Source organism: Nycticebus coucang, chromosome 11 (genome assembly GCF_027406575.1).
Source record: "Nycticebus coucang isolate mNycCou1 chromosome 11, mNycCou1.pri, whole genome shotgun sequence".
Taxonomy (NCBI): Eukaryota; Metazoa; Chordata; class Mammalia; order Primates; family Lorisidae; genus Nycticebus; species Nycticebus coucang.
The window spans coordinates 79,853,399-79,876,784 of NC_069790.1; the positions used below are offsets into that span (position 1 = coordinate 79,853,399).

The 23,386-nt window shown below is 38.8% G+C and overlaps 1 protein-coding gene and 1 pseudogene across 17 annotated transcripts in view; both read right to left on the reverse strand.

Annotated features, from left to right (window-relative positions):
- Nucleotides 1–23,386, reverse strand: part of NRCAM (neuronal cell adhesion molecule) — a 324,369-nt gene that overhangs the window by 4,404 nt on the left and 296,579 nt on the right. For 14 of the 17 annotated variants that reach the window (XM_053608905.1, XM_053608904.1, XM_053608901.1 and 11 more), the window contains 2 exons: nucleotides 17,067–17,198; nucleotides 16,152–16,230 (listed from right to left, as the gene is read on the reverse strand). In XM_053608905.1, the coding sequence (XP_053464880.1) occupies nucleotides 16,152–16,230; nucleotides 17,067–17,198 (211 nt within the window). Of the gene's footprint in view, nucleotides 1–16,151; nucleotides 16,231–17,066; nucleotides 17,199–23,228; nucleotides 23,382–23,386 lie in introns of all 17 variants that reach the window. The other 3 variants (XM_053608909.1, XM_053608908.1, XM_053608907.1) reach the window with 1 other exon arrangement.
- LOC128560232 (ADP-ribosylation factor-like protein 8B) lies at nucleotides 2,868–12,339 on the reverse strand (annotated as a pseudogene).

The window sequence follows — 23,386 nt, forward strand, 5'->3', positions numbered from 1 at the left end:
AACTCTGACCTACTAAGTTTACTTCTAGTGGAGGAAAATACAATCAACAACTGATGTAATAAAAAAATTAGTTCTATATTATGTCAGAAGATGACCAGTGCTATGGAAAATATAGAGCTTAAAAAGAAGATGGAAGGTGTCAGGGGAGAGTATGGAGAGTGGACATTTTACACTGGATGTTCAGGGAAGCCTCATTAAGAAGTGACATTTGGTCAATGACTTAAGTGTTGAGATAGCCAGGTGGAGAGCCAGAAGGAGAGTGATTCCAGAGGAGTTGCAAGCAGTACAAATGCCCTAAAGTGGGGGCAAGCCTGGCATGATCTAGCAACAGTAAGGAGCTTGGTATGACTGGAACTGAGTGAGAGAGAGAGGACGTGAGTAGTAGAAATTGAAGCCAGACAGGTGACGGGGCTGATCAGGGCCTTGTGGGGCATTGTAAAGATGGCTGCCTGAACTCTGAGTGAGAGGGGAAGTCCCTCGAGGGTTTTCAAAGGATGAATGACATGGTTTGACTTACATTTTAGAATCATTACTCTGTCATCAAGGTTGACAACTGCCTACCCTAGAGGGCTGAAGATGATCGGCCATGGCAAAGCTGGGCCATGCCATTTATTATGTATTGTCTGTGGCTTCTTTTGGAACACAACAGCAGGAGCCTTGTGTCCCATAAAGTCTGAAATATTTAGTTTGCCAAACTGTGCTCTAGAGAGTTGGGAGAGACTACTGTAAAGATCCAGGAATGAGACATGGAGCAGAGCATTGGAGGGTACAAAATGTTCAGATCACATGTTTTTTTTTTTGGATAGTTTAAAAGTTTATTTCTATTTTAACTAGCCCACAGACCCAATTCTTTGAGGGCTGAGCTGATTTCTTGCTAACACATGGTCTATGGACCTTCCTCATGGTAACTTTCTAAGCCCTTCCAAAAAAGTCTGTACATTCCATCCTGATGCACATTTTAAGTTAAAATTGCTGCTACAACCCTCAAAATGCAAGTTTATTGACTAAAGATGAGAATAGCAGTAAACAGACAAAAAATTGCATCCACCTAAATAAAAAATTCATGTATTTACAAAGCTCAGTAACTGTTAAGTTTTCACATGCAGAGGTTAATGCACAGGAAAATGTTGGTAGTAGCGTTTGGATGTCTTGAAATGCTGAAAGCAATGAACAGACACACGGACACATTAAGTAAGGTTTAGCTATAGGTCAATTAACAAACCTATGCAGTCCCCACATAGTCACACATTCTAGTTCCGACTTGTTTCAGGCACAAACAAGTTGCCACCTTCTTTGTAATGGTTCACAGTGACCATTAATGATGTTGAACCATAGCAGCAAGTTTAAATATCCCCTTACAGAACCATCCATCCCATCAAGGAAGTATGCAACATGCTTCAAAGAATAAGAAGAGAACTTTAAAAGCCCAGATTCTACTCATAAAAATATGAATGGAGAAAAACAAATAGTGTCTGTGCAACACAGTACAGTATTTGAGTATTTTTAAGGCTATGGCTGTCTATAAATTAAAACTGATACTCATTAAAAAGAACAGTTGACTATACTCTGAGTACTCGATATGTTTGGAAACACACTGTCTACATAAGTGCTGCTTAACAAAAGAAACGCAACCACTCACAGTGTGAGGCAACACATAAGCAGGTATACCAGAGAATTTTATCTACTACAGCAGTCTATATGAATAATAATTTACATGTGAACCAATATTAATATGTCCCTTTATGTATACGGAGATCACTAACCTACAAAACATGTTCATCTTAAGTTTTTAGACATCTCTGTATCACAGAAGCAAACAAACAGCATCAGTTACTCATTTCTCTGTGGGACTGATCAGTAAACAACCTGTAGACATTACGCATAATTACATCAGATAAAGCAGGCAGGTCTAGAGTTGTCACAATAATCAAGATATCTAATGGCACCAGTCAAAAGAGTGCCAAATCTTACATCAATAAGAGAAAAATAAGAACTTTTATTTGTTTATAAGTATCTTTTGTGCTGAAAGTCAACTTTACGACTGGATATAAAAAGTCAAGAGTTGGAGTGCCATGCAGCAGCACTGATTTAATGACTGGAGACAGAAAGAACAAACAGGTGTTTGAACAAAGTCTGACATTCTTTTTTTTTTTTTAAACAAACTTTTTTTTTTAATGTTTATTACTATTTTTTGTTGTTGTTGCAGTTTTCTAGCCTGGGCTGGGTTTGAACCCACCACCCTCGGTATGTGGGACCGGCACCCTACTCCCTGAGCCACAGGCGCTGCCCAAAGTCTGACATTCTTAACAGGTTTTATTATAGTGGCTGGAATGCTCTTAAATTCGTGAAAGCTTTTGAGAAAATCTTCAATTCCAACCCCCTTAAAAAAGTATGTTAAACCAGGAGGGAAAAAAAGAAAAAAAGAAGTAATGATCTGGACAGATACGAAACAGCATGCTTTAGTTCCTCCCATATCCCCCACTGCTATCTGGTGATAAAGAATTCTCAGAAAACCGAATGTTTTAAAAATTCATCAGGTAATATCTCACCAGGGTAAAGAATCAACATTGATCTGGTGCCTCTGCTCATTCTTTGCAGACCATGAATGAATTCCTAAGGTGTAATTATACATTTCACATGCATTTGTGAGATAATATAAACACACTGCTTATATCCCACATGAGTCAGGCTTAAAGGTTTCTAAATACTGTATGTGGCACTAGAAACTTCATGCTGTATCAAGTCAGGATCAGTATTAGGCTGCTGAACTCTATAATGAAATATTATAGACTTTTACTGAAAACCAATACAAAAATCTGGCCCAGAAAGACCAGAACAGAAATATGTAATTTTATTGATTTAAGATGGTCAAAAGTGTGTTTTGTTTTCGTAAAAAAGCTCTACACACTGTTTAAGACAAGTATGTATAAAGAGCCTTTTTATGGGTGCTGGCTTTATCATGAAAACTCTAGCTGATTTATGAAGGATTAGGAATACACATCTTCAGCAGTGCACATGAGAAATAAACTCTGGAAAAAGGCAATTTCTTGGGTTTAGGAAGGACCGTATTCCAGGAAGTACTTCAGAAGAACAGATAATAATTCAGGATTATAGCCAAGAAGAACTGGAAGACTTCAGGAGATGCTTCAGCTTCTTCTAGATTTTGAATGTTGAATAAGCCACTGAAGCGTGATATCTATATTATCCTTTTCTTTGCAAGAAATGGAATAGCAGCAAATTTCCCTGTCCTGAATAGCAGACAGATTCATTTTTTCAATTAGCTGTTTCTTATCCAAAGCATTGGGAAGATCTCTCTTTTTCCAAGTACTAGCACTGGAATTCCTTGTAACTGTGGTTTATCTAGAAGATTATGCAGCTCATTTCGAGAGGCTTCTATCTTTTCACAATCTGCAGCATCTATCATGTAAACAATAGCATTGACTCCTCTGCAATACCAGTCCCACATGCTTCGAAATCGGGGCTGTCCTCCTATGTCCCAGGTCTTTATTGTGACGTTACCTTTAGTTACTTTCCTCATGTTGAAGCCCACTGTGGGGATCATATCTTCACTGAATTGACCTGAGGCCATGACGTTGACCAAGGTGGTCTTGCCGGAGTACTGCAACCCCACAAGCGTCAGCTCCATCTCCTCTTTCCAGAAGAGCGAACGGAACCCGTCCAGCAGGCGGGAGATACGGCCAGCATGATGGCGGCTGGGAGTGAGGACGGATGGGAGGACGAGAGGGCAGGCTAGCGGCATCTACGGCCTCTCCAAGAGCGGGCCTCACCCTGACCGCCCAGCGGCTCCCTGGGCCCCCAGCACGGCGGGCTGACGCAGGCGGGCAGCAGGGGCGCAGCCAGAAAGCTGAGCGGGTCACATGACTTGCCCTCCCTCCCTCCCCTCCAAACATCTTTTAAAGGTAGAGCCAGTAGGATTTCCTGGGATTGGAGTAACAGAAAAAGAAAAAAACAAAAAACCAATGACACCAAGATTTTTGGTTTGAGCAACAGGAAGCTGGGCATTACCCTTACTGTGGGGAGGAGCATGCTCCAGAAGGAAGATCAGTCGTTCCATTTTGGACCTGTTAAAATTTGAACATGTCAGAAGATCCACTCCTTTAATAATTTTTATGAGGCTAATACGACACTGATATCTAAAATCAACAGCAACACTTTGAGAAAGTCAAATTAGAGGCTAATCTTATTCATGAACACAGATGAGAAAACCCAAATGTATGATGAACAAATCTAACTTAGCAATCTACTAAAAAGATAATATGAATTGAGTTTAAATTTAAATTGAGTTTATTCCAGAAGTGCAGGATTGTTTTAACTTTAAAGCTTTAATTCACATAATTCACCAGTTTAGCAAAATAAAATTAAAATAACTTATGATTATCTCAGTAGATTCAGCAAAAGGTATATGATAACATTCAACACCTATTCATGATAAAAAAACTTTAAGAAAGTATCAGCATTAACCTGCTTAGGGGTATCAGAAACCTATAATGAGGTGGCACGCAGTGGCTTATGCCTTTAATCCTAGCACTCTAGGAGGCCAAGATGGGTGAATTGCCTGAGTTCATGGGTTCCAGACCAGCCTGAGCCAGAGCCAGAGTGAGACCTCGTCTCTAAGAAAATAGCTGGGCATTGTAATGGGCGTCTATAGTCCCAGCTACCTGGGAGGATGAGGCAAGAGAATCGTTTAAGCCAAAGAGTTGAGGTTGCTGTGAACTGTGACTCCACGGCACTCTACTGAGAGTGACATAGTAAGACTGTCTCAAAAAAAAAAAAAAAAAAGAAAGAAAAGAATAGAAACCTAGAAAATGAACATCATCCTTGATGCTGAATGTTAAAAGCTTTCTGTTTGAAATCAAATAATAATAGGGATTGCTGCTATCTGCACTTCTACTCAAAACTGCTTGGGAAGTACTGAGCAATTTTGATGAGAAAAAGAAACAGATGAAAGAAAGCTATCATTCTTCATAACCAATATGATTGTATATGTAAAAAATCTAGGAAGAGAGATTAAAGATGGCCGCCGAGTAACAGCTTCCCTGCAACTGGGAACAGCGAGTCTGGGGAGACAAGACTCCAGGCATCTCTGGCCGGTGGGATCTGCCTATAATCATCCCTTTGAGGATACAGGGAGCCAGCAAGGGACTTCTGGACCCCAAGAGGAGGACAAAAACAGTGGAAAACTGGCAAGTGGTTGTGTGTGTTCGATCGACCTAATCACGCTGGCAACCGTAAGTACAAGCAGCAGTGAGACTGCAAACCAGAAAGGCCTTACCTGTGAACTGTTTCGGTGTTCTTAGACTTGGCACTCAGTTGAACTGCCTTGGGGAGAGCTTGAGCAGGAGTTTGGAGAACTTTGGGCATTGTCTGGGGCCAGGCAAGCTCCGCCCTCAGGGTCTCAGAGCAAGGATTGGGCAGATCAAAGTAACCTACTGACTGAGCAGCCTAAAGGCGGGGACTGAGCTGCCTTACAGCCTTAATCCTTAGGGGCAGAGTGAGATGGTTTTGGCACACTGGAGCCTTAGGCTGTTGCCCTGGGTAGAGTGCTGTGATGTCACAGCTCATAGCAACCTTAAACTCCTCAGCTTGGCACTGCCCAGACCTCCATAAGAGCTATGCAGTGACCCCCAAATGGTGACCCACACCCACCGGGCCTCCACATTTCCTGACCAGGAACTGCGGGAGCCACGCAACCCAGCGTCCTCCCTCCTGTGTCCTCCAAGCTTCCACACTAGCCCGTTCATCTGGACAGGGACTCTAGTAGCTGCATGCCCTTTGGAGTCCTCCCTGCCTCTGCGCAGAGCTCTTCTCCTGGCCAGAGACTGCTGGAGCCTTGGGCTCTCTGTGCCAAAGTCACTGGGCGCCTGGCACTCCCAGAACTGTGCGCACCACCCCCAGCACTGTTGCTGGATCCGGGTGTGTCACAAACCGGAGCTGCTTCCACAAACAGAACTCCCTAGCTAGAGCAGCCCCAGAGGAACAACATAGGGTCACTCCCTACAAAGATGTAGCAACAATAGAATGATCCCGCTGGGGTCTAATCTTTGAGAGACACCTCCCCAACTCTGAGGACAGCCAGAGGCAATGGTGAAAAACAATCATGAGGTGAAATCAACAGAAAAACTCTGGCAATATGAATAATCAGAGTAGATCAACTCCCCCAAGGATCAATGGGACAGAAACAGCACAAGACCCCATGCACAAACAAATAGCTGAGATGTCAGAAATTGAATTCAGGATCTGGATAGCAAATAAGATCGAATTAGAATTCCAAAAGTTATCTCAAGAATTCAACGGATTCAAAGACTAAATGACCAAAGATTTTGACACATTGAGACAAGAAGTTGCATCCCTCAAAGATCTGAGAAACACAGTAGAATCCCTCAGTAACAGAATGGAGCAAGCAGAAGAAAGGATTTCTGACATTGAAGACAAAGTTTTCGAACGCTCCCAAACCCTCAAAGAAGAAGAGAAATGGAGAGCAAAAACAGACCACTCTCTCAGAGAGCTCTCGGATAATTTGAAGAAAACCAATATTCGTCTTATAGGGATCCCCGAAAGTGACGAAGTGGCTTCACAAGGCACAGAGTCTCTTCTCCATGAGATTATGAAGGAGAACTTTCCAGACATGCCAAGAGATTCCGAAATTCAGATAGCAGACAGTTTCAGAACTCCAGCACGAATCAACCCAAATAAGACATCCCCCAGACACATCATAATCAATTTTACTAAAGTTAATATGAAGGAGAAAATTCTGAAAGCTGCCAGACGAAAGAAAACCATTACCTACAAGGGGAAGAATATCAGAATAACTGCAGATCTCTCTGCTGAAACCTTTCAAGCTAGAAGAGGATGGTCATCGACTTTTAATCTCCTAAAACAAAATAACTTTCAACCCAGGATCCTGTACCCAGCTAAACTGAACTTCATTTATGACGGAGAAATTAAATACTTCAACAACATTCACATGTTGAAGAAATTTGCCACAACTAAACCAGCTCTCCAGGACATTCATAAACCTATCCTCCATAAAGACCAGCGTAATTCTCCACCACAAAAGTCAACCCACCCAAAAAATTTTTGATCAAATTCCAACGTCCACAGTCGCAAAAGGATTAAAAATGTCCACCAGTCTCTCGAAAGGCTTATCAATACTCTCAATTAATGTGAATGGTTTAAATTGTCCTCTAAAGAGGCACAGGTTGGCAGACTGGATACAAAAACTCAAGCCAGATATCTGCTGCATCCAAGAATCGCATCTGACATTAAAAGACAGATATAGACTCACGGTGAAGGGATGGTCATCTATATTCCAGGCAAATGGAAAGTAGAAAAAAGCAGGCATTGCAATCCTGTTCGCAGACGCAATAGGCTTTAAACCAACCAAAATAAGGAAGGATAAGGATGGACACTTCATATTTGTTAAAGGTAATACTCAATTTGATGAGATCTCAATTATTAATATTTATGCACTCAGCCACAACGCACCTCAATTTATAGGAGAAACTCTAACAGACATGAGCAACTCGATTTCCTCCACTTCCATAGTAGTTGGAGATTTTAACACCCCTTTAGCAGTCCTGGATAGATCCTCCAAAAAGAAGCTAAGCAAAGAAATTTTAGATTTAAACTCAACCATTCAACATCTGGACTTAACAGACATCTACAGAACATTTCATCCCAACAAAACTGAATACACATTCTTCTCATCAGCCCATGGAACATACTCCAAAATCGACCACATCCCAGGCCACAAATCTAACCTCAGCAAATTTAAAAAAATAGAAATTATTCCTTGCATCTTCTCAGACCATCATGGAATAAAAGTTGAACTAAATAACAACAGGAACCTGCATACCCATACAAAAACATGGAAGCTAAACAACCTTATGCTGAAGGATACATGGGTTATAGACGAGATTAAGAAGGAAATCACCATATTTTTGGAACAAAACAACAATCAAGACACGAATTACCAGAACCTCTGGGATACTGCAAAGGCAGTCCTAAGAGGGAAATTTATAGCACTGCAAGCCTTCCTCAAGAAAACAGAAAGAGAGGAAGTCAATAACTTAATGGAACATCTCAAGCAACTGGAGAAAGAAGAACACTTCAACCCCAAATGCAGCAGAAGAAAAGAAATAACCAAAATCAGAGCAGAATTAAATGAAATTGAAAACAAAAGAATTATACAACAGATCAATAAATCCAAAAGCTGGTTTTTTGAAAAGATCAATAAAGTAGATAAACCTTTGGCCAACCTAATCAGGAAAAAAAGAGTAAAATCTCTAATTTCATCAATCAGAAATGGTAATGATGAAATAACAACAGATCCCTCAGAAATTCAAAAAAATCCTTAACGAATACTATAAGAAACTCTACTCTCACAAATATGAAAATCTGAAAGAAATCGACCAATACCTGGAAGCATGCCACTTACCAAGACTTAGCCAGAACGAAGTGGAAATGTTGAACAGGCTTATATCAAGTTCTGAAATTGCATGAACTATACAAAATCTCCCTAAAAAAAAAAAAGCCCAGGACCAGATGGCTTTACGTCAGAATTCTACCAAACATTTAAAGACGAACTAGTACCTATACTACTAAACCTCTTTCAAAATATAGAAAAAGAAGGAATATTACCCAACACTAAACCTCTTCCAAAATATAGAAAAAGAAGGAATATTACCCAACACATTCTACGAAGCAAACATCACCTTGATCCCCAAACCAGGTAAAGACCCAACAAGAAAAGAAAATTATAGACCAATATCACTAATGAATATTGATGCTAAAATACTCAATAAGATCCTAACAAACAGAATCCAACAACACATCAAAAAAATTATACACCATGACCAAGGTGTATAATTACCCCAGGATCTCAAGGCTGGTTCAATATACGTAAATCTATAAATGTAATTCAACACATAAACAAACTTAAAAATAAAGACCATATGATTCTTTCAATTGATACAGAAAAAGCTTTTGATAATATCCAGCATCCTTTCATGATCAGAACACTTAAGAAAATTGGTATACAAGGGATATTTCTTAAACTAATAGAAGCCATCTACAGCAAACCCACAGCCAATATTGTATTGAATGGAGTTAAATTGAAATCATTTCCATTTAGATCAGGAACCAGGCAAGGTTGCCCATTGTCTCCATTGCTCTTTAACATTGTAATGGAAGTTTTAGCCAGGGAAGAAAAGGCGATCAAGGGTATCCACATAGGGTCAGAAGAGATCAAACTTTCACTCTTCGCAGATGATATGATCGTATATCTGGAAAACACTAGGGATTCTACTACAAAACTTTTAGAAGTGATCAAGGAATATAGCAATGTCTCAGGCTACAAAATCAAACCCATAAATCTGTAGCCTTTATATATACCAACAATAACCAAGCCGAACAAACAGTCAAGGACTCTATTCCTTTCACAGTAGTGCCAAAGGAAGATGAAATATTTGGGAGTATACCTAACAAAGGACGTGAAAGATCTCTACAAAGAGAACTATGAAACTCTAAGAAAAGAAATAGCCAAAGATGTTAACAGATGGAAAAACATACCATGCTCATGGTTGGGAAGAATCAACATTGTTAAAATGTCCATACTGCCCAAAGCAATATATAATTTTAATGCATTTCCTATTAAAGCTCCATTGTCATACTTTAAAGATCTTGAAAAAATAATACTTCGTTTTATATGGAATCAGAAAAAACCTCAAATAGCCAAAACATTACTGAGCAATAAAAACAAAGCAGGAGGAATCACGCTACCAGACCTGAGACTGTACTATAAATCGATAGTGATCAAAACAGCATGGTACTGGCACAAAAGCAGAGAAGTAGATGTCTGGAACAGAATAGAGAACCAAGAGATGGATCCAGCTACTTACTGTTACTTGATCTTTGACAAGCCAATTAAAAACATTCAGTGGGGAAAAGATTCCCTATTTAACAAATGGTGCAGGGTAAACTGGCTGGCAACCTGTAGAAGATTGAAACTGGACCCACACCTAAGATAGACTCTCACTGAATCAAAGATTTAAACTTTAGATATGAAACTATAAAAATACTTGAAGAAAGTGCAGGGAAAACTCTTGAAGGAATCGGCCTGGGTGAATATTTTATGAGGAGGACTCCCCAGGCAATTGAAGTAGTATCAAAAATACACTACTGGGACCTGATCAAACTAAAAAGCTTCTGCACAGCCAAGAACATAGTCAGTAAAGCAAGCAGACAGCCCTCAGAATGGGAGGAGATATTTGCAGGTTATACCTCTGATAAAGGTCTAATAACCAGAATCCACAGAGAACTCAAAAGTATCAACAAGAAAAGAACACGTGACCCCATCTCAGGGTGGGCAAGGGACTTGAAGAGAAACTTCTCTAAAGAAGACTGATGCCAGATCTACAAACACATGAAAAAAAGCTCATCATCTTTAATCATCAGAGAAATGCAAATCAAAAGTACTCTGAGATATCACCTAACCCCAGTAAGAGTAGCCCACATAACAAAATCCCAAAACCCGAAATGTTGGCGTGGATGTGGAGGAAAGGCACACTTCTACACTGCTGATGGGAATGCCCACTAATACATTCCTTCTGGAAGGATGTTTGGACAATACTTAGAGACCTAAAAATAGACCTGCCATTCGATCCTATAATTCCTTTACTAGGTTTATACCCAGAAGACCAAAAGTCAGAATATAATTAAGACATCTGTACCAGAATGTTTATTGCAGTCCAATTCATAATTGCTAAGTCATGGAAGAAGCCCAAGTGCCCATTGACCCACGAATGGACTAGCAAATTGTGGTACATGTATACCATGGGATACTATGCAGCCTTAAAGAAAGATGGAGACTTTACCTCTTTCATGTTTACATGGGTGGAGCTGGAACATATTCTTCTTAGCAAAGTATCTCAGGAGTGGAAGAAAAAGTATCCAATGTACTCAGCCCTACTATGAAGCTAAATTATAGCTTTCACATGAAGACTATAACCCAACTATAGCACAAGACTATGGGGAAAGGGCCAAGGAAGGGGAAGGGAGGGGGGAGGTTTTGGTGGAGGGAGGGTAATGGGTAGGGGCACATCTATGGTGCATCTTAGAATGGGTACAGGCGATTGCACTAATGTACCCAGCTATGATTTAACAATAAAAAAAAAAGGAAAAAAAATCTAGAAGAATTTATAGACAAACATTAGAATAAAAAGAGAATTGTTTGCTATAATATTAGCAGAAAGGTCAGTTTTATTTTTATTCTTGAAACAATTAGAAAATTGAAATTTTAAAGTACCTAAGAACAAATCCAACAATATACGTGTAAAACTTTTATGAGAAACATAAAAATCTTATTATCTTATTCAGATTTATTTATTTTTATTCAGATTTATTAAAGAAGACCTAAATAAATGGAGGAATATACCATATCCATGGATGGAAGACTCACAGTAAATATGTTAATGTTTTCTACACTGCTCTTTAGATGCAAATTATTTTCAGCAGGTTCTTATCTACATCTTGGCAAGCTAATTTTAAGATGTATCTGTAAATGAAAAGGGCCAAGAATATTAAAAAAGCTCTTGCAGAAGAAAATCAAAGTTGGAGGACTTGATCAAGACTTATTAAAAGCTATATTATTATGACAGTGTAGTTTGGTGTAGAGATAGACAAATTGATCAGTAAAATGGAATGCAAGGCTCTGGAACCAGTGGAATATCTTTTTTGTTGCTTTTATTCCTACATCACATTTCTATGCTATCAAAACTAGAATAATATTTAAAGTCTGATCTTCTAATTGTTTGCTGGCACACAATTTTATGTCAAGCAACATTATTAAGCTCTCTTTTTCCAATATTTATCCATAGACTCATTTGGATTTTTACATGCACAATTTTATCAGTACTGATTAATGACCAGCCAGGAAAGGGCTCTCTGGAATCATTCATTCAGCCCACTTAATGGTGGTAGTGAATGAGAGAGAATCTATGGCAACACAGACTCAACTGGAAAGAACAGAAGGAACTGGGTGCTGTAGCATCAGAGTCTTTCTGGGAAAAGCTATTCAAAGTTCCCAAGAGCTTTTTAAGAATAGTTGTTAGTAAGTGGTATAATGTGGATCTCTCTCTCACCTTCTCTCCTTCATGAGGAGGATCCACCTCTCTGTGGAAGTGCTCTAAAGTTTCTCTTTGGGAAAAAGGATAAGTGGAATAATGTAATATCATACTTTAATAATTAGAATCTAGTTGAATGAGAAAAAGTTAACTAAGTCGCAAGCACAGTTCCTGGCACATTGTGTCCATACCCCATCACTCAACTCCTCTTCTCTCCACTCCAGGCTCCCACCTCAGAGATAACATTTTTTTTCTTAAGAAATTCTTTGTACTACACACAGAGAACTTTCTAGATGTGATGAGTGGTCACAAGTCTATGTGAAGCCCTGTATCAGTGCTTGCCTTTTTTCAAATCAAGGATAAATTTTATAATGAAATAAATAAATTGCTTTTGATATTGTGCTAAGAGAAGTTGCCTTGTCAAGTTCATTCGTGTTTTCCTTCCATCCACCCTTTCCACCCGCCTCCTCTCTCTCCTTTCTTTCCCTTCTCCTTCCCTCCCTTGCTTCCTAAAACAAGGTCTCACTCTGTCACCTAGGCTGGAGCACAGTGGCATTATCATAGCTCAGTGCAACCTCCTGGACTCAAGTGATCCTCCTACCGCAGGCTCCTGAGTAGTTATGACTACAGGTGAATGCTACCATGTCCAGCTAATTAAAGTAGAGACAGAGTCTTGCTATGTTGCCCAGGCTGGTCTTAAACTACTTACTACCTTGGCCTTTCAAAGTGCTGGGATTACAGCATGAACCACTCTTCCCAGCTACCTAGTCAGTTTTAAATGTGAAAGGGTAGTTTCCCAAATGAGAGGCATGGAACAGTTACAGATTATTTAAAAGTCATTTATGTATTTAGCTACATAGGATACAAAGCTTTGGTAAGACAAGTACAAATTCATCCATGTTTTTATGAGAACTTTTAAGGACAGGTTGTATTAGATACCACGTACTAACTGTTAGCTCAGAATGTCAAAGATTAAATTAATTGAAAAATAAGTTTAATATAGTGTGTATATATAGCTACAAAATATAAACCTGATACTTGAATTCCTAAATAAAGATCATTGTGCAGTGAAAAAAAGCTCACATCACAATATGAAAACCCACTTCCAGCCTTGCTTCCTCTGGAAAGACCCCGTGTACCACCTCCTTTTCTGCTACCCACTGGGCTTTGGCTTTTTGCTCCTTGGCACCTTAGTTTTGTCTCTTTCATAGCACTTTTCATACACTGGTCAATTGTTCTTTTATATCTATGTATCCCTCACTAGACTGTGGACTCCGAGTGTGATACCAAATTCTATTGGCTTTAATATTCCCAAGGCCTGGCATATAGTAGGCACTCAATAAATACTGTTGAATGAATTCACTGTGAAATAACAATAGACAGTGGGCATTTTAGAAATTCTTCTTCATTAAAAAAAATTCCATTCCTTCTTAATTTTCTCATAGTAGACAAAGTACTGGAATATATTCTTTCTCTTACTCTAAAATTGAAATTTTAGGGAATTCAATTTCTTTTTTCAATAGCACTTGATTCAGAGTTGTATACCACCATTACATGCCTATGGAATAAAATTCAGCACCTCCAGATAATTCAGTCATAATTTTGTCTTATTTTCCTATAGTTACCCCCCTCCTATGGCCATACCATGCTAAAGTTTTATAGACATTCATGACCCAAACATTCTTTCCAACCCACTAAGAGTCTATCATTACTCTGTTTGCTAACCAGGTCATGTTTGTGAGCAGAATAAATCTGAAATATATAACACATCTGGCATCATTCAAGCCTTATGAGCATAGGTTAGCATGCTTGTCACAAGGCTGTGGACATATGAAGGACAAGATTCCTATGGAAACAGATCCCAATTATGCAGTAAGTTATGAGTTCAATTACCACGGGTATATGGTTCATGACCTAGTTTGAGTCTGGTTTTGAGAAGAATGAATCTAAAGAATAAAAAAATACTTACACTGCTGGTTGCATTGTTTCTCTGACTTTTCTATATGCTAGTAAGGATGCAGATCCTACTGTCTGTATAATTAAAGAAACAAACAAACAAAGCTGCAGGCTTCCACCAGAGGGTAACTGCTTAGAGCTGGGTGTTGGAGTAAGGCACAGGGTTATAGCACATGAAACAAAACATCATATAGGGCCACCACTAAAATTCCATCCCTCTTTGCACTATGAAATATCATCTGACTCAGAGTCAACAGTTGTAGAAACAGTTTCATCCTTAGGATGGAGAATGATCAAATCATAAACGGAATTAATTTATACTTAGGAAACGGTCCTAATTTTGTGTGTGTCTATGTGTGATAGCATAATAATTTATTTTTGGAATAAAAGAGAATAAGAATTAATAAATAACACACAGCTTAAAACTTCCAGAAGATACAAAGCAGAGACAGGACCCTGGTAATCTAGGGAAGAGAGCAATACTTAAATGTATTATTAAAAATAAAGATTCTGTGATAAACAGTTGGAACTGTTTGTTGTAAATTGTGACCTCTAAAATAATACAGATTTTCTGGTTTCTTTAAAAAGAAGAAAACAATCCTGAAGGAGTGTCAGAAAAATCACACAACAGAGCCACATCTTTAACAATAGGTTGTTGGGAATTCGGGAAAGTGATTTCAGTTGTGGGTGGGATAGTCCTTATGAATAAAAGAATCACATCACTGGGCAGAATTTAGAGTTAAGACACCCACCAAAACCTTATTTCTCTTGGTATCTAACAGACTGATGCTATCAGCTCTGTGACGAGTGTTTTTGTCTTCACACCAATTGGGTTTGCACTCAATAGACCCAAATGACATCTTTCTAGCCTAAGAAGCTCGAGGCCTATGCTAAAGACAGCCATTTGAAAATGCTTCGCAAACATAACACATGAATTAACTCCAACACAAAGAAATACAACCAAATAGATGTAAACACAGTGATTCTGAGGCCAGTAACCAAGTAGTTGCTATGTACCGCTCTGGAAACCAAATCCTATAACATTTGTTAGCAGATAAGTCACGGAAGAGCACAGAAACCACAGAACTGTGAATCACAGGTAATGGCTGAACTGAAAGTAAAACTAACAGGCTCTTGATTTTAAGAGAGTTCATAAAGAGGTTTATGGCCATTATCTGTGATTACCTCAATTTTAATCGAGTTTTAATAGAGTAGCTATCATGGTTACCTGGAGAAAGTCCCATGACATTAGGTCATGGTTTCACATGGCTGTAACAGCAAGTTGGTATTTGAGAACCAGGTGTGAGCAGTACATTGGCAGATTAATTTAAGCATGATAATATGGAATAGAAATCCAACACTATGTAGAAAATATATGATGCATAATAGTTTACTTTCAATTCATGCAAATGCAGAGGGTGCCAAAAATGTATATACATTTTAAGAAAGGAAAAAAACTCTATTAACATTATAACAGAGTCACATTTGACTTCTGCAATTACAACAGATACAAGGTACAATATACAAGATAACAATGTTATGGCATATATTGAATATTACAATTTTAATACAGTTTTTCCTTTTCTTAAAGCGTGTATGCATTTTTTGTACCTTCTGTATATAACTTTTTCAGGTTATATTAAAGATTTAGCTTCCTCATAAATAATAGCAACAAGAACTCTAAAAATAGGAGTTCCTTAGTAATGGTCAGCTTATCCTCTTTACAGGGGAAACATGTAGGAGAGTATATTAAATGAGCAAAGATTTCTACCCATCCAGTGTAGGACATGGCTGCCCCAAGCTCTGGGTACCTGTAGGCTGCTCTACTGTGTTATAAAAACCTTTCGGTGGACTGGGTATGGGTTAGCCAATGTTCGATATCAAGGCAACCCTCACTAGGTATTTTTCTGTATCAAGAGATACAGAAATTCTGAGAATATTTACAAATCATAGTTATCTCTCTTGAAGAGATGATCCAAATATAAAAGCTTAGGCGCTGAGGCAATAAAGGCAAAACACTTATATCTGCATGGAAATGGGTATGAAACCAACCTGTATTCTCCAAAAGTTCCATCATCTTCCTTCATAGGCTGGATCTCAGGGTCAGCACGGGCATCTTCCTTTTCTTTAACTAAAAATTTCAAAATGACATTATTAGCTATCAATCGTCTGCTTCCTTCTTCAAAGGAAGGCACGCTCTTTGAGGTAGACAGCAATGAGAAAGAAGTTGCCGTGGAATACAGAAGATGCTATATGACTGCCTATATTACGTGGTGTTGGATGGGGTATTTGATGATTTTGTCATTTTGAGGTGACCTAACAGAAACAAACATTCGTTAACATGTAACGTTGACTTTCTTATTAATCAAATGAAGGAATAATTTTTAAGTTGCTAAGATTTTTCCCCTACTTTACTAATTTATGGATTAGCTATATTAATGGTTACAAACTGGTTTTGCCAGTCTTTTTTTTTTCTGCAGGTTTTTTTTCTTGTAATTGAAGGGAAAATGGTCAGTAAAGAAAATACAAATTCACTGGACTCACTAAATTGAGGAAACTATTAACCTGATAGGGAAAGCAATGTCCCTATGCACATCCAATCCCACCACTTGGTCCACACGTGGCTTCTTCTGGAAAACTTCTTGTACCTCCCCTCTAACCCTCTCCTTGCTAACTGGTTTTAGTTGCTACTGCAACAACCATAACTCACGTGGAGCTGAAAGAAGTAGACTTGGTCATTTCTTCAGAGAACAGATTGATTTACCCTTCAAAGGCCTTCTGAGCCTTGACAATATCTAGGTTGCCATTATATAACAAGGGATTCAAAAATTGTTTGAGGAAAAAGTCCAAATTTATGTTTGTGGGAAAATATACTATCGCAATCTGCATGACCACCTTCCTGATTTCTCTTTAGTTTAACGAGTAATTATGTAGCATTAGGATGCAATTGTAATCTTTCTTTCTTACCTGGATATTTACCACCCTTGTTTCTTCTGATGAAGCAAACAATCAGCAAAATCAAGATGAGGAGAGCGACAGCGCACATGAGGCCAATGAACCAGCCCTGTGTTGCGATGTCCACCTGCCGGCTCGCCATGGCTGGAAAACAAATCAGTGGTGTTGGTGGCAACGGACAGAGGTGAGACATGGGGGCTGCTGCAGTGTGGGTAGTAAAGATTGCCACGTGGCATGAACTTTTACAGATTCTACACGCAGCTTCAAGTTGGAATCTGTCACTTATTAATCAGGAATTATATAAATACTTAGCTTTGAAAAACCTTCAGAAGTAAAAAAAAAAAAACAAACTCAATAGAAATAATCTGAATATTGTTAAACTCTGCTGAACATTGTGTTTGCAGTTATTTTCACTATATAGTCTCAATAGAAACATATTCTTAAACTCATTAAAACTCAGTGAAAAGGATAAATTGTACATTAAGTACAATGATAAGAGTATACAACCAAGTTTTAAACAGAACAGAATGTATACATCTCATGGAGCATTTTTCCTTCCAAGGAACCACTTCTAGAGGCCAAAATGTCATTGCGAGGCTGCCATCATTTCCAAAATGTTTTAGAAATCTGTTAAAAAAGAAAACAGTCCACACAAGAGATCTGTCCGCATAAGAAAAGCAGCCTTATTATTTTATATAACATCATCTATTTGCATCCAAAATATTATCTCGATTTGTTATTCATTATTTACAAGTTAGTTCTGAATGGAAATTTCGGAAGAACCAAATCCACCCTCATAGGACCAATGTTCGTTATTGCTGAGGGTCCATTCAAAAGACGTGGAAATATATCTTGATCAGTGAAGTCATTACTGGATGAAGTGATCAGTTAGAAGAGAAAATACTCATTTGCATGTATATATATTCCTTCAGCTTTCATCTATTGTGTTTGAGTAAACAAATGTGAAGCCCTTTATTCAACCAGTCATAATATGCAAAACCTCAGAAAACCACATAATAATTAACTTTTTTTGGTCTTCTTTAGAAGTGTCATCATATGGGACAAAGTGCAGCATCAATGGCTACTCAGACACACCCACGCGGATTTGCTGAAATCAGTATAAATGCTTTTTTAAAAGGCCTTTACTTCTTGTCTTTGACCACAAACAAGGTAAAAGTCTTTCTTCCTTTGACTCCGTAAGCTTGCCTATATCAGGCCTTTAATTTGACTGAATTTCTTCCAAATAGGTTTCACCTGGTTGGGTTAGGTGTGCATGATCTCTGGATGCAGAAATAAGCATAGCCGTACGTTTCCCAGGTTCTGCTATATGTTGCAAAAGCAACATCTCACTGCCTCTTTTTCTCCACACAAGTATAGGGAGAAAAAGAAAATGTTTAAAATTAAGTGTGAAGAGGAATGCAAAATGTATGGGAGTGTGTTGAAGAAAGAAAATGAGATGTGGACAAGGCCAGTAGCCTTCCCCAACAGGCCCTGGGCCTCATGAGGAGAGGAGGCCTTGAACTGTCATCACAATCACACTCAGGGGAGCCCCCAGTAAAGGCAAGTCCCCTTCCTTACACATACGCAGTCATCATGGCAGGGATGAAGAGGAAAGCAATGGCGATGCAATGACAGCTAGCATTTGGGGATCCTTACTATACGCTGGGCACTGTGCTGAGGGCATAACCTCACTTACTGTTTACAACAATCCTCTGAGGTAGCCAGTAGGAATAAACCCATGCCCAGAGAGAGCAAAGAACTCGCCCAAGAGCTGTAGTGTGACCTATGTCTGACTCCAGAGAACATCTTACTGGCCACTATGCTCTCCTGCTATGAGGCATTCCTGAAAACATGTCCAGACATCAAATCTACACAAGTCTGAACACAGAATAAAATACCATAGGGATCTTTCATTCCAAGACAGGTAAACATGTTTTGAAAGTCTGTTATTACATATTCTTTCGCAATATATTTCTCTCAATTCACATGTGGTATTTGTGTGTTTTTTCTTTAAAACTGAACCAAAAACCAAGTGGCATAAGTCTCTTGAACATTTGGCTAAAGTTAAACAGTCTTTGCTTGTAGTATGCTTACTGATTTACACCCAGGTCATACATAGTTAGAGCATTTACATTTTTCATCTAGTTAAATGCAACTGATGAGGGAAAAATAAGGCAGGTCCTAGCACAGACATTGCCCTGAGAAGGTGGTGCCTGCCCAAACTGAACTGCCAGCTGGCAGCTCGCTGCTAGGCAACCATGCGAAAGCTGCTTATGCTTCTTTGACAGTCGATAAACAAACACCTACATTAACTTTGAATTTTTGCATCTATGTCTAAAGAAACAAAGTATCAAACACCTCATTGCCCTATTATTTAAGATTAAGCAGGCACTACGTAGTAACAGGTGCATGCACACATACACACAGGCAGGTGCACCAGAAGTTGATATAAAACAAACTGTGCCATTTTGTTTTAATCCATATGAGAAATGATCTAAATCCCAGAATGACTAAACAAGAGGTTTAAAGCCTTTTAAGCATACTTTAGAATCATCTGAACTAGAACAAACCCAAGTCATAACTGTGATTGTGTGTAACACACATAAACACAGAGGCACAGGAGCACTGACTAAGATCTAGGAGGCTTTTCCTTCTAGAATCTGAGTTATTCTACGGGTATTAGGAGTTAAAAAGGATTTTCACTTTATCTGAACTTTTTGTAATAAAATTATGTTTCTTGAATAATCCATATAATGATAAAACAAATGCATATAAAGAATACAAAAATAGAAAATAAGGCAGAAGGATACAATTTTCTTTGTTTTCTAGAAGTTAGTTTTAACAACAGTGTTTTGCTGGCACGTGCTCGCTGTATCCTGGATAACCTGTGCTCTGTGGCAGGAGGTCTCTGAGGAAAAGGTTGAAAAGATAGCATCATAGAATAAACTTGGAAGAGACAGGGCAGAGAAATGGTTATTCTGTACTATTCATGAAGGATCCACTACATATAAACATGTCCTATTCAGTGAAAATAGTTAAAAATGTTTAGGAAGGGAGAAAAAATGACCTTGGCCAAAGTTCGTAGACAGTTGATAAAAAAAGCTGTTGGGCCCAATAAAAACAAATCTGCTTTATATCCTTTATGATACGAGACTCAGTCAATTGAGGGACAGAGGTGAGGAGAGAAGAAGAGGAGGGTGGTGTTAATGTGGGTCATACCTGGTCACACCAGCTGGGGCGCCGTTAATGAGAGGTTGCACCAGGTGGGGGGCATTAGTGAAAGATCACATCAGGAGAATGGGGAGAAACACGGTATCAGAACACTGCCTATAGTCTTGGTTTCTCAGTGGTACCATAGGAAAAAAATTAAGAAATATACTGCAAAAATCCAGACTGTAAAAGACAGAGACAGTGTCATACTAGAAAGATTCATGGAAGAAGGGTAGATGGAAGCTGAGTCTAGGTTCTTGAAATTAGCAGAACCCAGAGAGAAGCAGCTCATGAATACAAGTTCAAAAAGTTATCCAAATAGAGTGTGTGCTTTTATGCCAAGTACTCAAATTATTATTATAACTCAGAAGCTACCACGGAGGAGAGGAGGAAGAGCCATCGCAGATAATGCTTCCACGCTGGAGTTAAATGTCACAGCATTGTGAACTAGGAGAAGGGAGATGGACTCGAGGGAAGTCAAGGCATTCTAGAATGCTGACAACATTCGCTCTTACAGGCAGTATATTCACTAAGGTCATTAGGGTTTACTCAATATGTGTTTTGTTTTTGAGACAAAGCCTCAAGCTGTCACCCTGGTAGAGTGCAGTGGTGTCACAGCTCACAGCAACCTCCAACTCCTGGGCTCAAGTGATTCTCCTGCCTCAGCCTCCCAAGTAGCTGGGAACACAGGTGCCCACCACAATGCCCAGCTATTTTTTTTCTTTTTTTTTTTTGGCTGTAGTTGTGGTTGTTTGGAAGGCCCGGGCTGGGATTTGAACCCGCCAGCTCTGGTGTATGTAGCTGGGAACACAGGTGCCCACCACAATGCCCAGCTATTTTTTTTCTTTTTTTTTTTTGGCTGTAGTTGTGGTTGTTTGGAAGGCCCGGGCTGGGATTTGAACCCGCCAGCTCTGGTGTATGTAGCTGGTGCCTTAGCCACTTGAGCTACAGGCACCAAGCCTCAGTATGTGTTTTAAATAACTATGTTTATATGTAAAAAGTGATAACCTGTTGTGTTTCTCTGTTACTGTCACACAAGAATGGCCTACTGACCACAATTACTCATCTTGAACTATGGGCAATTGCTGCTGGAATTGTAGGCAATTTGCGCTGCTGAGTAAAACCCATTTTTCTAAAAGAGTTATCTTTTGTCCTGTAAAAAGAAAAAAAAAAAAAGAAAAAGTGCTACAACTTGATTTTCAGGGTGAACCTAATTTACTTGCAAGTTGGGGTCTGGAATCACTCTTCAGGGTGCCAAGTGCTAACTAACTGAATGGGGATTCTCAAGACAATCTGTTCTTGGTGGGCCTCTGAGAACCCACTGACCTACAGTGGATGTAGTGAGGGCTTCTTTTCTGATGTTGAAAGGCTGAGGTTCTAATCCCAGCCCCAGCATATTCCAGCTGGGTGACCTGGGCAGGTGCCCCACATCTCTGAGTATTGACATGAGGTGTAAGTGGGTAATAACCGCGCCTGCAACATAGGATTGTTGTAAGGACTGAATGAGAAAACCACTAACTTGATACAGAGTAGAGCTGACTAAATGCCAGTACTATGACTATTATTAGCATTCCACATGTATATGAACAGAATCATCTGCTTATGCTCTTAGTATTTTGAAATTAAAAGTTATCACTAGCAACAAACAAAAATCTTGTAAACTGTGAATTAGATTTAAATTCACAGCAATTAAATTTACTAAAGTTAATACAGTAGTTTCCTAGAACTATGTAGATTAATGGATATGCAATGCAAGGAACAGAATAAGAAATATTTTTCTTCTTAAAGCATTATGGTTTTGGTAAATATGAATATTTTAAAATAGAGGTTAGTAAGTTATTACCTTTCTTTTTAAAACCACTTACAGGATGGGGAGGGGGTGGGAGGGATAGTGGGGGATAGTAGGGGGACCACAACTATGGAGCACATTGCAAGTACAAGTTGGTTCTATCATGTGTAGAACACAAATGTCCTAATGCTATAATTGGATAAATGAGATGAAAGCTATGCTGATTAGTATGATGTAAGCAGTCCAATTTGTATAAATAATCAACACACTGAAATGGGCATAAATGTATTTATGATCTTTGTGCAAAATACTTAATAAAAAAATAAAAAATAAAAAAACACTTATGATTATATATTTTCTAAATGCTAACAAGTTTAAAAATCATAATGCTTTGTTACTGAAAGACACAAACATACAGTTTGTCTGTGATTTCTACAGGACATGCAGCATTCCCTCAAGAATGCATCAAGAAACTGATGTAACACTGATGAATGAAGCACAAGGTGAAGACGCACCATATAACCCTTGTTTAAATTGAAGTAAGCATGGATTGTTTTCCATCTTGTGAATGTTCTTGGATTTTCTGTAAACATTTTTCTTTACTTTAGAAACTTTACTTTTTACTTGTGTATTTTGCTAATGTTCATAAAAGAAAATACATATAGGAAGTAAAATTTGTGTGCTAAAAATATAACATGTGAATTGTACAATTTCTTGTTCCATACAAATTTAATAACACTCAGACCAGTTGTCTACCTGAATTGCAGGGTTCTGCTGGGTTGTAGTCCATTTTGACACAAAGAATTGTGACTTCCTTATAAACTGATTTCAACTTCAAAGGCAATTCAAAAAATTTCAGTTTGATTCAGAGAAAGCTTATCTATGTGATACGAAAAATTCAATTATCTAAATAAATTAAAAATCATTAAGTCTGTTTTTATAAAGGTTTTTTTGGCAATAACATGGTTAGAAGATGATTTGCTAAATTCTGCAATTCATTTGGTAGAAAGAGCCAAAGACAACACAAAACCCAAACTCCCAACCCCACAGGGCCCCGTGGAAAGTCATTGGTGGCCCTACCCACAACACAGCTCCACCAGCCCCCTTCTCTAGCTGAGCACCCGGTGGCTTCCGCCTCTGAGCGTGAGCCAGAACTGGCGTGGTGTGTGCCTCACCTGGGCCTGTCTCAAACACATCCTCTGAACTCACAAAACCAGAGGCCCCCTCAGCACCAACTCGAACTTTGTATGCTGTTCCTGGCATTAGACCCTTTAACCCAAAGAAGCTCCGTGAACCATTTACAATTTCTTTTCTCCATTCTTCTTTGCCTATG